The 14,664-nt window shown below is 58.4% G+C and overlaps 2 protein-coding genes across 7 annotated transcripts in view; one reads left to right on the forward strand and one right to left on the reverse strand.

Moving 5' to 3' along the window:
* Positions 1–1,469, forward strand: part of CGREF1 (cell growth regulator with EF-hand domain 1) — a 2,483-nt gene extending 1,014 nt beyond the window's left edge. The window contains exons 2-5 of the mRNA XM_004710137.2: positions 268–345; positions 439–509; positions 591–715; positions 895–1,469. Coding sequence (XP_004710194.1) covers positions 268–345; positions 439–509; positions 591–715; positions 895–1,317 — 697 coding nt within the window. The 3' untranslated portion in view covers positions 1,318–1,469. The remainder of the gene's footprint in view (positions 1–267; positions 346–438; positions 510–590; positions 716–894) is intronic.
* Positions 1,470–2,632: 1,163 nt separating this feature from the next.
* Positions 2,633–14,599, reverse strand: KHK (ketohexokinase). 6 transcript variants are annotated; one of them, XM_045294176.1, is made up of 9 exons: positions 14,082–14,599; positions 9,994–10,110; positions 7,902–8,036; positions 7,577–7,711; positions 5,547–5,619; positions 4,785–4,931; positions 3,214–3,302; positions 2,945–3,114; positions 2,633–2,856 (listed from the first exon to the last, which is right to left on the reverse strand). In XM_045294176.1, the coding sequence occupies exons 1-9, from the start codon at positions 14,171–14,173 to the stop codon at positions 2,771–2,773; spliced, it is 1,044 nt and encodes a 347-aa protein (XP_045150111.1). In that variant the 5' UTR covers positions 14,174–14,599; the 3' UTR covers positions 2,633–2,770. The 6 variants fall into 6 exon arrangements, with proteins under 6 accessions (XP_045150111.1, XP_045150112.1, XP_045150114.1 ...); XM_045294177.1 differs by having other exon boundaries at positions 2,945–3,102; positions 14,082–14,597; XM_045294179.1 differs by lacking the exon at positions 7,577–7,711.
* Positions 14,600–14,664: the final 65 nt, after the last annotated feature.

Here is a 14,664-nt window from a genome sequence, read left to right on the forward strand (position 1 = left end):
CCCCCCCCCAACTGGTATCTGCTAGGGGTGGCCTCGGCTGGGCTCTAGCTATGCAGATTTCCAATTTGAGTTTTCACTTAAAATCCGAGTCAGGCAGCTACCAAAACAGAGAGGAAGGGTGTTCTTCTGATGAGACCAGAGGGGCCACCTCCTCTCCGGGTTCTAGGTGGTTGGAGGAGAGACCTCTGCCTGGGTCGGGGTGGGTGGGCAACGCTGGGCCTGCAGCGAGGCTGTTTCCTAGGCGGGCCCCTTGTCTCCCTCCTGCAGGCTCCAGCGTGAGGATGGCACACTGCAGCTGCAGCAGCCCCTGCCCAACCCCTTCCTGCCTGGCCAGGAGCAGCTTGGGTGAGTAGGCTGGGCTGGGGGCCTGGGGGGCTGAGGGCTGGGCCTGGGGCTGCGGAAGGCTCTCTCCTGGGCTGATTCCCCACCTTCTGACAGACTCCTGCGGAGCTACCTCAAGGGACTAGAGAGGATGGAAGAGGAGCCGGAACACATGAGCCGGGAGCAGGGTAGGAGGCTGGGTGGGGGCCAGGCGGCCAAGCTGGGGGCTGCCCTGTGAGCACCCGGTTGACCCGGTGTCTCCTCCTCAGTTCTCCTCTACCTCTTTGCCCTCCACGACTTCGACCAGAGCGGACAGCTGGACGGTCTGGAGTTGTTGTCCATGTTGGCAGCAGCCCTGGGCCCAGGAGCCTGGGACTCCCCGTCCGCCAACCCGGTAAGTGCAACTGCATGAGGGAGGGGTCCTGAGCCCCACAAGGAAGCCTGCTCCTTGGGGCCTTGGTCTTTGCCAATCAAATCTGTATTGGAGAGCCCCCTGTCCCAGGGAGGCACACGGGGGCGTGGGGCAGGGGTCCGGGGAACATTCCCGGTCACTGTGAATGTGCGCTCCCACAGGCGATCCTGGTGGTGGACAAGGTGCTGGAGACCCAGGATCTGAATGGGGATGGGCTCGTGACTCCGGCGGAGCTCATCAACTTCCCGGGCCAGACCCCCAAAGAGCCCCTTGCCCCTGCGCCCCAGGAGCCCCTGCCACCTAAAATCCCATTAGGACAGGATATGCCCGAGGCCCCGGGTCTCACAGAAGCTGGGGAAGAGGCAGAGGGCAGGAGGGAGCCTTTGGAAGCTGTACAGGAGGCCAGGGGGACAGCCGAGGCAGAAGGAGATGGCCCAGGACCCGAAGGGGATGCTGGGGACCTTGCAGATGCCGGGGACACCGCAGAGGCAGCTGAGGAACTTCCGGAGGAAGCTGCAGAGTCCCAGGATGCCCCTCGGGAGTCTGAGGCCCACACCATCCAGCTGGAGAATGACGAGATCTAACCTTGACATCAGCCTCAAGAGGAGCCCAAGGCAGAGGATGGGCAGGGATGAGGGCCGCCTGCCATCCCCTCCTGGGCCCAGCAGGTGGCGGGTCTGCCTGTAGCGCTCAGCTTTACAGGCCCAAACAGCTAATAAAGATCGGGAAGAATGTGCCCCCAGTGCCATCTGTCCACCTTTCCGGCCTGCCCAGATGCCATAGAGACAGACAGGCCTATCACGGGGGCAGGAATGAGCCTTTCCCAGCGTTCCTGGAGGCTGGTGATGCTGACACCCAGCAAAGTCCATGGAGCCAGGCCCCGGCCAGCTGCAGACAAGCAGACCACCCGCAGGACGAGAAGCTGGAGTCTGTGCCTGGCCGACACTCTCTTGTCCCCACACTGCACTGCCCTCCTGAACCTGGGGGCAGAGCTTCTCCTGAGGTTTGCAGGAGGCAGACACAGAGTCTCCTAAAGGGCGGGGCCTGCACCTGCACCCCCTCTCATACGCCTAGCTGTCATTTCTGGAGAGATAGGCATGGGAGGTGGCATATGATTTCGTTCCCACAATCATTCTGCGAGCCAGGTAGCATGGCTCGGTGTCCCATCTGATAGACAGATGGCCGAGTGAAGGGACTTCCCCACTTCCCTCCAAACCCAACCCCCTGCCACTGAGCTGGCCCGGAGGATTCCCAAGGCTGCGACCTGTGCTGCGGAAGCAGGCTACCTCCTCTTTCTCCGGCGGAGCAACTGGGGTCGCCACCGACCTCGCGGGCAGCACCCAAGGTTTAACCCACAGCAACACCAGGGGTTCCCTGCCTACTTACCTAATCTGGTGGCAAACGTGACTCCAGGGGCCATGCTCTTTGTCATGTGACATGGCCCACTCACCAGGTTGGGGGGTGTGTGGGGGGGAATTGTGGAACACCCAGTCTGCCCTTCTGCTGGATGGCTCTCTGAGAGACCCTGACACGCTGTCTTTGGGTCACAGTGGTGGCTGCAGCCCGGCCTGTCCTAGCTACAAGGCGGGGTTTTCTGGAGAGCTATTTTTAGGGCTGAGAAGGCCCCACCAAATCACAGAGTTGGCTCCCCGCCCACGGGCCTGTGGCTTTTGGCTCAGCCATGTGGCCTCCTGGCTCCCCAGGCCCAGGGAGTGGGGTCTCCAGCCCAGCACAAGGCCCCCGAGGACTTGTGGGGCCTCTGGTCTCTGCAGGGCGTGCTGGGTGCCGGGTGCACTGGGGAAGGAAGAGAGAGGGAGACGGGCTGCGGTGTCAGGGCCCCAGGAGCATCCTGCCGGAGGGGTCCCGACAGCAAGAAGGACAAAGAGATGGCAGAGGGGGCTGGTTCTGGGGGAGGAGATTTATTTGCTCGGGGGCTCTCTTCAGGGCGACCTCACCCCAGCCTGAGTCTCCATGGGGGGCAGGGCAGCCCCGGCGCCAGCCTCCAGGGGGTGGGCCAGTCTGCCAGGCACAGGGTGCTCACACGATGCCGTCGAAGCCCTGCAGGCCACACTTCTTGCCAGCCACCTGGCAGCCAAACCTCAGCGCCTCCTGTATGCTCTTCCCTAGAGGGAGGAGGAGGACGGGGCTGGGCCAACCTGGGCTGTGGGCAGAGGTAAGGCCCAGCCTGTGCCCTCCTGTGGGGGTACTCACCCTGGGAGAGGCTGAAGATAACAGAGGCATTGAAGGTATCTCCGGCCCCCAGCGTGTCCACCACCCGGGGTGGGGGGAAGGCGTCTGAGTGAACCAGCTGTCCATCGGGGCCCAGGGCATCGGCACCCTCCTCAGCCCAGGCACAGATGAGCGTGGCCCTGCAAGCCCCTCTGCTCAGCTGGAGTCAGCGCCCCGTTCCCCAGACCCATCCCCAGGGCAGATCCCTAGAGTCCCTCCCTTCTGGGTCCCCCACCCTCCCTCCAGCTCACCCTTTCCTCGCACGGCTGTACAGGCCCCTTAGTGCATCTGCTGCTGACTGGAACCCCAAGTGCTTGGCCACATCTTTGCTGACAAACACCTGTGGGCGATGGGATGGGGACTGACGGTCACCCCCCACTCGGTCCAGCTCCATCCCTCACCTGCAGTGGCCTGGTGTTCCCCTAAAAATGGCACTCCCCCAACACAGCCAGGAATCCCAGCAAGCACCTCGCTCTCACACAGGAACGCATTTAAAACAACAATGTGTAGTGTTTGCAGTACCCCCAGAACAATGCCACATGGATGGTGGTGCTCCGGCCCTGGGCTCCTTGCTTCCGAGGGTGCTGCACCCAGCAGCAAGCGCACCTGCCTGCTCACAGATGGAGGAAGGGTCAAGTCCACCCAGAAGTGCCTCAGGAGAATGGCCAGGTGATCTATTTTCCCAACAGGCCACTAGGGACCGGGTGGCACTGAGTTCTACGGGGGTGGGGAGGGATGGGGGCAGGAGGAGGCTCAATGCTAGGCAGCCATTCGTTCTTGTCTTAAGGTCAGTGAGTTCCCTTGAGCACCGTGTTAAACTGTGCCTGCTTTAAAAACCCCAAACTCGCTGCCATCGAGTTGAAGCCAACTCATAGCGACCTTATAGGACTGTCTGTGCCAGGGGGCCACCCGGGCCAACTCGGCGTCTGCATTTCTGAATGCAGAGCCAGGGTGGGTAAGATGGGCTGGTGGCCTGGTCTCCAACCAGTCTGAGCTCTGGAGCTGGGGTCCTCACACAGACGTACACACTTACATTCCCTCCCCAAACCAAACTTTGAAACCAACCTTGCTGACTCATAGGACCCTGCAGGACAGGGCAGAATTGCCCTGTGGATTTCCCACACCCTGTGGATTTCCCTTCACAGGAGTAGAAAGCCCCCAGAGCAGCTGGTGGTTTTGAACCACTGACCTTGTGGTTAGCAGCCCAACTCGTAACCACTACGCCACCAGGGCTCCAGTATTTATATCCTAGCTCTTCCCAAATTTACCTTGTGTAAGTTGCTCTCCCACCCGCCCCTTGCCCTGTAGGGGGTGTCACCACTCACTCCGCAGGCGGGGTGGAAGAAACCTCAGAGAATGATGCGTATTTCTGAGGAAAAGGCTGAGGATCTACGAAGGTGATGCTTTCAGACAGGATAAGCCTTGCCCCAGACTCTGGCTCCCTCTCCCTCCTGAACCCGTTTGGGACAGACAAATTCTACTCCCGGGCCAATGCGAAGGCCAGGCCGGGCCGGGAGCCCTGAGGTGGGGTCTGCCTCTTTGCTTTGGCTCCACCTTCCAGCACCACCCGGCCAGGAGGTACTACTGCAAAGAGCAGGTAGGTAGGACAAAGGGACTCTTCTAAAACCAAATTCACTGCCACCCAGGTGGGTTCAACTATTTGTTGTGAGTCTATAAGACGGGGTAGAACTGCCCCTGTGGGTTTCCGAGACCAGAACTCTTTATGGGCCCAGAAAGCCTCATCTTTCTCCCGTGGAACGGCTGGTGGTACTAGCTACTGGCCTTGGGGTACACAGTCCAGCGTGTAATCCATTACGCTCACCACGTCTCCATAGCCAAATAGCTGGAAGATCTCCTCTCGGGGCTTCTCCACCTCCACGGATACCCGGACCTTCTGCTCGGGAGGCTGCCTGGCATTGTGGTGGTCTATCCGCTGCAGCATCTTCACCTGTTCAGATGCATTGCGGCCCTGCGGAAGCACAGGGCTGAGGGCCAGCCCAGCGTGCAGGGCCTAGCTTGCCCACTCCTGGAGGAGGGAGGGGGCTGGAGAAGATGGGCTAGAACTCCCCCAGAAGTCACAAAATTCTAGACCTTAGACACCGGGTGGACCAGCATTCTCGTTCAACCATGAGGAGGCTAAAGATTGAGAGAGGCTTTCCTCAGGGCTGCTCCCACACAAAATCCAAAATGCCTTTCCGAGGAGGAAGTTCCTAGGGCCCTGGATTTGGAAGCTAGGACAAGCCCCCTCACTCCTGCTCCCCCAGAGGTAGCTGCCCCATCAGAGCCAGGTTAGTAGCAGCAGTGGGGTTAGGTTAATGGCCGAGCCAGGTTAATAGCAGCAGTCACCCAGCAAGCACGGGACGTGGCCTAAACCCAGTGGGACCTGGGTGCATCCTGCTGTGTGACCCTGGCCAATCTCTCTGGGCCTCGCCTGGAAGCATGTGGGATGATGAGAGGGGATGAGGGAGATTGGACTCAATTCTCTCTAAGGTGCTTCCTGGCTCAAAGAAACTGAAGTAGGAGGCGGAGCAGTGGGTGGGGCTGGCCGCTTGTGCCACTGGCAGGAGAGCAGGGCAGGGCTTGCCTCAATGTGGATCCACTTGAACAGCGTCAGATCCACCTTTTCAAAGTCCTCAGCAGACACATCCGGCAGGTTCCTGGGCCACAAGATGGAGAAGACGGGAGAGCACGGCACAGTCAGCCAGGGCCAGACTCTCTTAACAGGCTGCTTAGCTACTTCTGCCTGGCGCCACCTGCAGCACGGCAGGAAGCTAGAGCCATGGCACAGGGGGCTCGGGCTCAGCTCTGGGAAAGGTCGAGTCCTAGGCTAAAGCCCCAGCCACTGCAGCCCCACTCAGCCTTGGCCAGCCAGTCAGCCTCCGAACCCACCCAGCCTCCAAACCCTGGAGGGCAATAAGCTAGGCTGCCCCTTCCTGGCAGGCAGGTAATCCTGTGAGATAAACCCGGACGCCCAAGCGTCAAAGGCTCAGGCTTCTCCACGCCTTGGAAACGGCATCTCCCAGAATGCTCGAGGAGCACTTGAGACTAACTCCCAGAATTCTTGCACACACACTCACACTCAGACTCTCTCTCTCTCTCTCTCTCACACACACACACACACACACACACACACACAGCAGGCGGCATCTCTGTAAACTATCAGAACCATGGTTCTTCTGGCTCAGGTCTGACCGGCCCCACTTGCTTGGGACATTGCTGAGTTGACAGCACCCACAGCTGGTAGACCAGTGGTGCTCAATCTTCCTGAGGCCACAACCCTTTAATACAGCTCCTCATGTTGGGGTAATCCCCCCAACCATCAAATTATTTTCGTTGCTACTTCATCACTGTCATTTTGCGACTGTTACGAACCGGGCGACCCCTGTGAAAGGGTTGTTCGACTCCCAAAGGCGTCATGACCCACAGGTTGAGAATCGCTGTGGTAGACCGTGTTGAAACACTGAGGTCAAGGTTGGCTGGTGAGGATGGGTTCATGATTGGCCGAGGTGGGGAATCCTGGGAAAAGGTCTACCTGGAACCTCCCTTTGGGCCAATGTCTTTCCCACTTAATCTCCGTGGCCCAGTTCCATCAGCCTGCCTTGCTGTGTGACCTGGGCCATTCTGAGGGAAGCGGGGCTGAACCTGCCGGCCTCACGCGCCTACTGGGGGAAGGGAGGCAAGGTGTGTGCACATGCATGGAGTAAGGATGGAGTCCATAGGGATTTCCCCGCAGACACCCCCCCCTCACTTCCTGCAAATATCCTTGGTGTGTCCTTGGTCAAGGTCGCATAATGAGCAGGTGACTATGTCTCCGGTCTGAAGGCTGTCTCTAGCATAGTTGTCTGTCCCCTCCCTCAGTGGGACAGATGGAGCCCAGAGGCTGGTCACAAAGCTTGTCCTGTGCTGATGGCCCTTCTCTTTGGGTCTGGTGTCATGCCAGGTAGCAGGGGCAGCCTAGACCCCGGGGGTGCTGCGCGTCGGCCCTTCTAGTCCAAACATGGTCCCTGGCACATAAGAGGGGGGGTGGGTTCTGAGGCGGGGTGAGGTCAGTCTAGGCCTGCAGGGCCTCTCACCCTGAGTAGGGACTCTGAAAGGCTCACCTCCCCACATCGGACAGCCCTCCTCTGCAGACTCAGATGACCCTTCCTCCTCTTACAGCAATGGCTGCAGTGTGTGTAGTGTTGGGTCTGGCTTATGGTCCTGGGGTCCTAGCAAGGCTCATCAGCCAGTTCTGGGGCTGACCCTGGAGATGCCTGTGAGAACCCCAGCCCTCGAGGTGGCTTGACTTCCCTGCCCTGCCCCTCCGTTGGTACTGAGAACAGTTTCCTCCTGCCCAGAGGGATGACATCACATACCGATTCCATACACTGAACAAGGCTAAGTTGCCAGGCAGAGCAATCGCCTTGGATGCCCGCCCCACCCACCCCACCCCACCCCTATGATTCTCCCCTGATTGACAATTCAAAAATCACTCCACGCTTTGGCACGGGGGCAATTTCTGGTGGAGGGAGCAAGACTGCACCAGGGTGGGCAGCCAGGCCAGCCCGGGGATGCGGTTGGGAGCTGGGCAGTGTGCTGATTGGTGGGCTGTGGCAGGAGGAGGCGGGGCCTTACGTGTCGTAGAGCACAATGGTACGGGAGCCATTGGAGCTGTTGACGATGCAGCAAGAGCAGGGGGTGTCCCCACTGCTCTGCCAGGCCACCTGAGACACGTCCACGCCCCTCCGCCTGAAGTCGGCCACCAGGAAGCTTGGGTGGGCGCCCGAGTCAGGGAGAGGGCAAGGAGACACAGGTTAGACCTCTTGCTGGCCTGGGGCTGGGGGCGCTGGAGACCTGGGGACCTCCGAGAGCAGCGCAGCGGCTCCTGTTCTTGGAATGTAGTGAGGGCGGCGGTGGTGGCGGCGGCGGCAGCTAGCAAGGTGCAGACAGGTGTACAAACCTGTAGGCATGTAGGATGGTGCGGCTGCCACTGGCCTCGTTGATGATGACCGTGGAGATGGGGATGGAGCCTGTGGTCTGAGAGACCGTGTAGCGCAGGTCCACGGAATAGCGGCGGAGGTCCTCGAGGACAAAGCTGCCAGAGGGGAGGGGGCCGCAGGAGGGGCAGTGCAACAAGGGTGCTGGGGGCTTCAGGGGAGCTGGCAGGGCAACGAGCGGCTCTGGGAGGTGGGGTGCAAACAGAGGACAACGGAGAGGGTCCTGGAAGTCACAGCCCTGTGCTGGAGGGGCGGCAGGCTGTGGGAGGGGGGCTGAAGAAGCAGAGGGACAGCCTGGAGCTTGGGGAACCACACCCAAGGGACAGTCTCTCAACATCCAGCTGAACAGCCAAGGACCAGCCAGCCCTACCCTCCCGGTTGACTCAAGGTAGGGAGGGGCTGCACCTGTTTACACGGCTAGAAGGGGGTAGGCCCGGGGCCTGGGCGCTGTGCCCTGCAAATCAAGCAGTTAGGGGCGCTGCCGCTGGTGTGGGCTTTATACAAGGCCCAGGCAGAATTAATCATTACTCACTAGAGTGATACTTTGGCCCCCAGCTGCCCTCTGCATGCTCACCCCCTGTACCCATCTCTGAGGTCCCCTCCAGGCCCACGGCTGGGGCTCTTCCCACTCCTGCTCAGCCTTCATATGCCCACCCACCCTCTCCTACCCCAGCAAAGCTAGCTGTCCAGGGCCTCACTGGCTCCAGGTGCCTGGCGCCCCTCCATCTGGGCCTGGTCTTTCCCAGAATCCCCTGCAATCAGAGGGAACCTGGGGGCCATCCCTTTGCAAAGACTGCCAGAACAAGGCGGCCAGTGCCCCTTGTCCCTGCCCTCTCTGGAGAGAGGCAGTCTGTCTGCCCAGCAGGACAGCCACCACTGGGCAGCCTCACTGCAGCTCTACTTCACTGCTACGGACCCTAAAGCTGGGTGATGCAGGCTGTGCTGAGGTGACAGGTGAGGACCTGCATGCTGTCCTACACCTCAGGGACCCTTAAAGGGGTCAACCTAGAGCTCTGGTTCCACGGGGGTAGGGGGTGGGGGTGGTGTGTTTCACAGTGCTCGCTGAAAATTGGAACAGAATTCCAGCCCCACCGCCAACTTTCTGAACCCCGCTCTGGTGTGATTTGACCTGCCAGAAAACGTTTGCACGTTGACACTCGGTAGGTGCTGTTTAAAGGGCCTGCTGGACAACTGGGGAACATCTCGGGTGGGCTGTCGACCAAGTACCCGGACTCCAGTCCTGTCCCAACCACCCGCGTGGAGCCAGGTCCTGAGGCGGGAGCTTGGCTTGGGCCCCGGTGCTGGGCAGCCCCCCTCCAACTGGAGTTCAAAGGGCTGTGCTTCACAGACCAGCAAGCTGGCAGCCTGCCCCCATGCCCACAGTGGGCAAAGTGTGGGCCTCACCTCTCGATAAGTGCTTGCTGAGTCAGCAGCACCAGAGGTCAAAGGGCTCCTGGTCCTTGCCGCAGCCGACATGGAGAAAGCGCGTGGACGCTTCCGGGGGCTGTGGCCTCCATGGCCAGTGAGCTGGCAGCCAAGCTCCCTGGCCCGACTTTAGCACGTGGCTTTGGGGTGTCCTGGCTGGGCGCTCTTGCTGTTCCAGGGAACAGCCAGCCCTGCCCCCTCCTCTGGGAGGTGAACTGCGGGCAGGTTCCTGGCAGAGGGAGACTGGGCCTCCCTGAGCGAGCAGCAGATAGGGGTAGGCAGGCATGTCCCTAACCTCCGCCTGTCTCACACATAGCCGGGTAAGGGGCTGAGGAAGAACAGAGTCAAAGCCAGCTGGCAGCGTCTGCAGCAAGCGGGCAAGCAAGCAGGCAGGTGGGCTGTCCGAGCAAGCGCCAAGAGCAACCAAGGAGCCGGCTGTCGACATGAAGCCTTCCCAGAGCCCCTTCGCACCTGAAGGGCAGGAGAGGATCTGGGACCCCGGGCCTCCACTCCGCCCCACTCCCTGACCACCGCTTCTAGTGGCCACAAACCCCTCCCCAGGGTGAAGCTGCTGCCTGCCCGCCAGCCAACCCCCCAGGCTGGTACCCCGGGGCTTTCTCCCCGACTCACTTGGCAACGTGACCAGGGGCTAGCGAGCCCATGAAGGCGCAAGGGGCCCCCAGCAGAGAGAGAACGGTGCAGGAGTTGGACGCGTTGCCTCCACGCTGCCATCGCTGGGACAGGCACCTGCAAGTACAGCAGGGTCACTGGTCCCACCACTGTGTAAAGCTGAGCCACCCCCCTCAGAAGGCAGCTGGGGCAGCTGGGGCTCAGAGAAGGGGAGTGGCCCAGGCTGGTCCAGGCTGGCCTCACCAGCCCCAGTTGAGTTCAAACTCATCATGGTCACTTGGCGTCTTTCCATTTCTTTGTAACAATCAGGAAGCTCCACAACCGATGGGTAAACAGTATCAGTTTATACAGATCCCCACCCTCACCCCCCATCAGAGCTGCTCCCACTCAGCTGTACAGACAGCCTCCTCCTACAGCTGCTCCGAGGCCCTCAGAGATGACAGACCTCTTCCGAGAGGCGTCAAATGCACCGCCCAGTCTCGTCATAAGAGAGTTGACAGCAGCTATCCCTGCAGACTCAAGCGAAGACAACCAGGGAGCAGACCTGGAAACTGGGACCCTCTGACAGCGGTTCTCAACCTGGGGGTGGCGACCCCTTTGGGGGTCAAACGACCCTTTCACGGGGGTTGCCTAAGACCATATTTCCAATGGTCTCAGGAACCAAGACACCACTCCTCTATCCGGCTCCAGGTGGGCCCGCCCCCATGCAGACAAGCCCACCTATGGGGTCCCCACCACATGAGGAACTGTATGCAAGGGTTGCGGTATGAGGAAGGTAGAGAACTGCTGCCCTAAGGCAAGGAGCGCTGGTGGCTGTGGGTGAGGTGTCAGGCTGCTAACCACAAGGTCTTCGGTAGGTAGTTCAAACCCACCAGCTGCTCTGAGGGAGAAAGATGAGGCTGTCTGTTCCCGTAAAGATGTACAAGCCTCAGAAACCCTACGGAGAGCTGGTATGAGGGGCATTGGCTCGAAGGCGCAGTGGGCTTGGCTTTCTAGCTTTTAAGAAGCCAGGGGTAACTTCTAAGGTGTCAAAAGTTGAAAAAGGCTTATTGGGTGGAACCAAATTTCCTCCATCTTGATGGAAAATCTAAGGAAGAGGAAAGGAGGCCCAGATGCACTGGGAGGGATGCATCATTATCTTCGACAACAACAAAGTAACACAAACTAATAACCACACGACGCAGTCAAAGCACTTTGACCTTTTCTCTGAGAGAGAGAAACACTGCGGCTGTTGTTTCTATGGCACAGTGGTTACACGTTGGGCTGCCATTTGAAGCCAACTACTCAACCAGAGTTACCGTCTCCGCATCTCTACCCTCTCTCTCTGAGTTAGAATCCACTCGACGGCCCGAGTGAGTTCCAAAAACAACCCCGTGCCAACTTCCAATCAGAGAAACAAGTACCAGAGAACCACTAAAAGAAGTGGACAAGAGTTTTCCAGTCTGTCTGCCCATAGGCCTTCACCCTCGGGTCTCTTGGGAAAGGGGGAGCACCTTGGGAAGAAAGCAGGCTGACGGTTTTCAAGCTGAGGGTCTTTGGAGGCATTTTCCAGGTAAAGAAGGAGAGAGGTGGCGCCTACAGCAACCCCGCTGGCTCAAGACCACACCTGCAGCCGATGGCAGTGCTGATCTCAGCGCCCTGGGTTTCCTGACTTCCAAACCAGGGTAGAGACTCTGCCGAACGATGGCAGTGAAGTGGGGATTTGAGGCTTCCCGGCAAGGGTAGGAAACTTTCCATGTCGCAGATACTCAACTTCCTGTGCAGGAGAACAGCCTGGGGAGGCTTTCTGGAGGACTCCTCTCAGCGTGGACTCTGGGAGGTAGGGGCCACTCCTGAGGAACCTTCGAGGCCCCAATTGACCCTTGGGAGCAGGTGGGGCTGAGATGCCAAGTTCTCGCCCTCTGTCTGAGGCCGGTCTCCCAGCCGCAAGAGGGTCCCCACACAGGTTTGCCCATCTGGGCACTGGGCTGGGTGCGATGGGATAATGTCAGAAGTCTGGCAGAGCTTGCTCTGCATCCCGCTGGCTAGGAGGGGCATGGAGGGCAGTGGACATTTGAGGAGGGTCTCCTAGAGAGGCATCTGACTTACTAACCATCTTCACAAACGGGCCCTAACCAGGTGGGAGCCCGCAGGACCTCCTTATCCTAACCTCTGATTGACTAAGCTCAAAGGGGATGAGAATTCAGCTCTAATTTCTTGGACAGAGCCACACTGGGTCTCCCTCAGGGTCCCATGGTCCTGAAAGAACCTGTGGCCCTGGGATTTCCACTGGTTTCCTAGCAGTCGGTCTAAGCTCTCCTAGTGTCCTGGGGCTGGCCTGACCTCCTGGGTGGGGTCATCCTACACAGAGGCACATCCTCGTGCCGCCTCCTTGCTGTCCCTGCTGCCCTGGCAAGGTGCCCCTAAGGTCTGGCAAACAAAGCTGCCCCAAACAAAGGATCAACTCCGGGAGCCGGGCCCAGGAGCTAGGGGAACTGGGAGTCCAGAGATGGCAGAGGGCTGGAGCACTGGACTGGGGGTCAGCCACCTAGGAACGATGAGCTCATTTTGGACAGCACTGCATTTCTCTGACTCTTTAGCTTTCTCAGGGGTGAAAAGAGGATTCTAGTGAGCCTTATACATTTACACAATATTCTGAGGGGCATATGCGACAGTGAGCATGACAGAGCTTTGTGGGTTCTTAATAGGCAGAAAGGCCAGTGACTCCCCCTTCAGTTAGTCTCTCAGCTGTAGACACTGTGTGTCTTGTCAGAGCTCAGTCTTGAACAGACAGCCAAGGAGCAGTTCTTCTCAGTACCCTTAGTGCTACACTGTAGCAGAGGACACCACCTGGAAGCATCTCCCATGCCACAGGCAGCCCTTTAAAGTGTAACACCGTGGCTCTTAGAGTAACTATTCTCTTATTCCTTTCACACTGCCATCTAGTGATTCTGACTCATGCCCACCTTACAGGATAGGGTAGAATTGCCTCTGTGGGTTTGTGAGACTGTAACTCTTTATGGGAGTAGAAAGCTTCATCTTTCTCCCTCAGAGCAGCTGATGGTCTCAAACTGCTGACCTTGTAGTTCGTAGCCCAATGTGCAACCACTGTGCCACCAGGGCTCAGTAAGTGTAACTATAAGCACCAACAAACGACCCTTCAACTTCTACCAGACAACTGAGAAGTACACTGGCCACCAAGTTGTTTGTTTGCCACTATGAGAATCATTGACCGCTGTACAAAAGACTCGTCGGAAACTTTAGAAGTTAGCATCAGGGGAACGTTTGCTGTCCCTCATGAACCAGCCCTATCGATAACCCACAAGCCCACCATCATCGAATGGGTTCCAACTCATCATGGCTCTCCAGAGGGTTTCTGAGGCTTTGCAAATCGCCTCATCTTTCTCCTGCAGAGTGGCTGGTGGGGCTGAACCACTGACCTGACAGTTAGCAGTCTAATACTTAGCCGGAATCACCACCCCATAAAGCCTAGCATCTCAAATTTGCCTCCAGTTCCACCAGCAAGCCCTGAGCAATCACCAAAGCTCCAATACTATGGTTTTAAATGTTTGCATGATTAAGCATTGGGCTGCTAATCTCAAGCTGCGGTTCGAAACCACCAGCAAGTTCCTTGAGAGAAAGATGTGGCTTTCTGCTCCCATATAGTGTTACAGTCTCGGAAACCCAGGTTCTACAGGGTGGCTCTGAGTCAGCCTGAGCTCCATGGCAGTGAGTGAGTATTGTGAGAGACCTCAAATCTCTTTTAGATAAAGGTAGTATAAATAAGTGATAGATATATGATGAATCACATTAATTTAGTATCACATATCATGAACTAGAATTAATGTTGGTGAGAGGCAAGCACACAAGCCTTGACATTCACAACAAACTGGCCCTGTGCCTTACTAGCTGTGTCTCCGGATTAATCACAGCTCTCAGCGTCTCTTCTGGTTTATCAGGAAAATGTGGACAATGATGCCTGGCATGGACCCAGAGGTGAAAGGAGAATTGGCTACCACCACGCTCTCAAGTTTTTTCCTTATTAAAGACCATAATTATTTCCTCTTCCTCCCGCAGAGAACATCTGCTCCCGGAGACACCGCCCCTACCTGCTGTCCGAGTCCTCCTCCGGGTACTTGTCCACTACATTGATGATGTCCAGCACCACTAGCCCCACGCACAGGATCTGCTTCTCCCCCATTAGGCTCCTCCCGGGCTCTGCCTCTTATCCCGAAGTGTGAGCCCGCTCCCGGGGCTGCCCCGGCTCCTCTTCCTCCAAGGGGCGTCTTGTAGAGGTTAAGGGGTTGCGATGCCGAAGGATGCAGGGAATGTGGCAGGTGCCTTGCACCGGGCGCCCACCAGTCCAAAGTCTAGGAACGCCGACACCACGCGCCTCCAAGTCCTGTTTCGCAAACTCCTTTTAGCAGGTAACTGGGACCTGCAGCTGGCCACGCCTCCACTTCTCAGTCTCAGCCCGCTTCTCGTCACAGCGGACTCTGGGCCAATGCAAATCTCTCCAAAACGCGGCCAGGCAATCTTAATGCAACCGGAAAGTGCGATGAAAATCGCCACTTGCCCCGCCCTCTTTACTCTCTGGGCTCTGACTGTAGACCCGCGGGGCTTACGGCCTCACAGTGGCAACTCTGCCTCGGTAGGTGAAGCCAGGCCTGGTGCCTTTGCAGGTTCCCGCCC

Source organism: Echinops telfairi, unplaced genomic scaffold, assembly GCF_000313985.2.
Source record: "Echinops telfairi isolate 266 unplaced genomic scaffold, ASM31398v2 ScPeMD7_2573;HRSCAF=3158, whole genome shotgun sequence".
NCBI classification, from domain to species: Eukaryota; Metazoa; Chordata; class Mammalia; order Afrosoricida; family Tenrecidae; genus Echinops; species Echinops telfairi.

What these genes read in the sequence shown, in the direction of transcription:
- KHK (XM_045294176.1), bottom strand. Translation starts at nt 14,173, where the DNA reads ATGGGGGAGAAGCAGATCCTGTGCGTGGGGCTAGTGGTGCTGGACATC. An exon ending in ACCATCCTACATGCCTACAG is followed by an intron (nt 7,712 to 7,901) that starts GTTTGTACACCT and finishes CGCCCACCCAAG; the next exon opens with CTTCCTGGTGGCCGACTTCA. An exon ending in TCAAGTGGATCCACATTGAG is followed by an intron (nt 4,932 to 5,546) that starts GCAAGCCCTGCC and finishes GTGCTTCCGCAG; the next exon opens with GGCCGCAATGCATCTGAACA.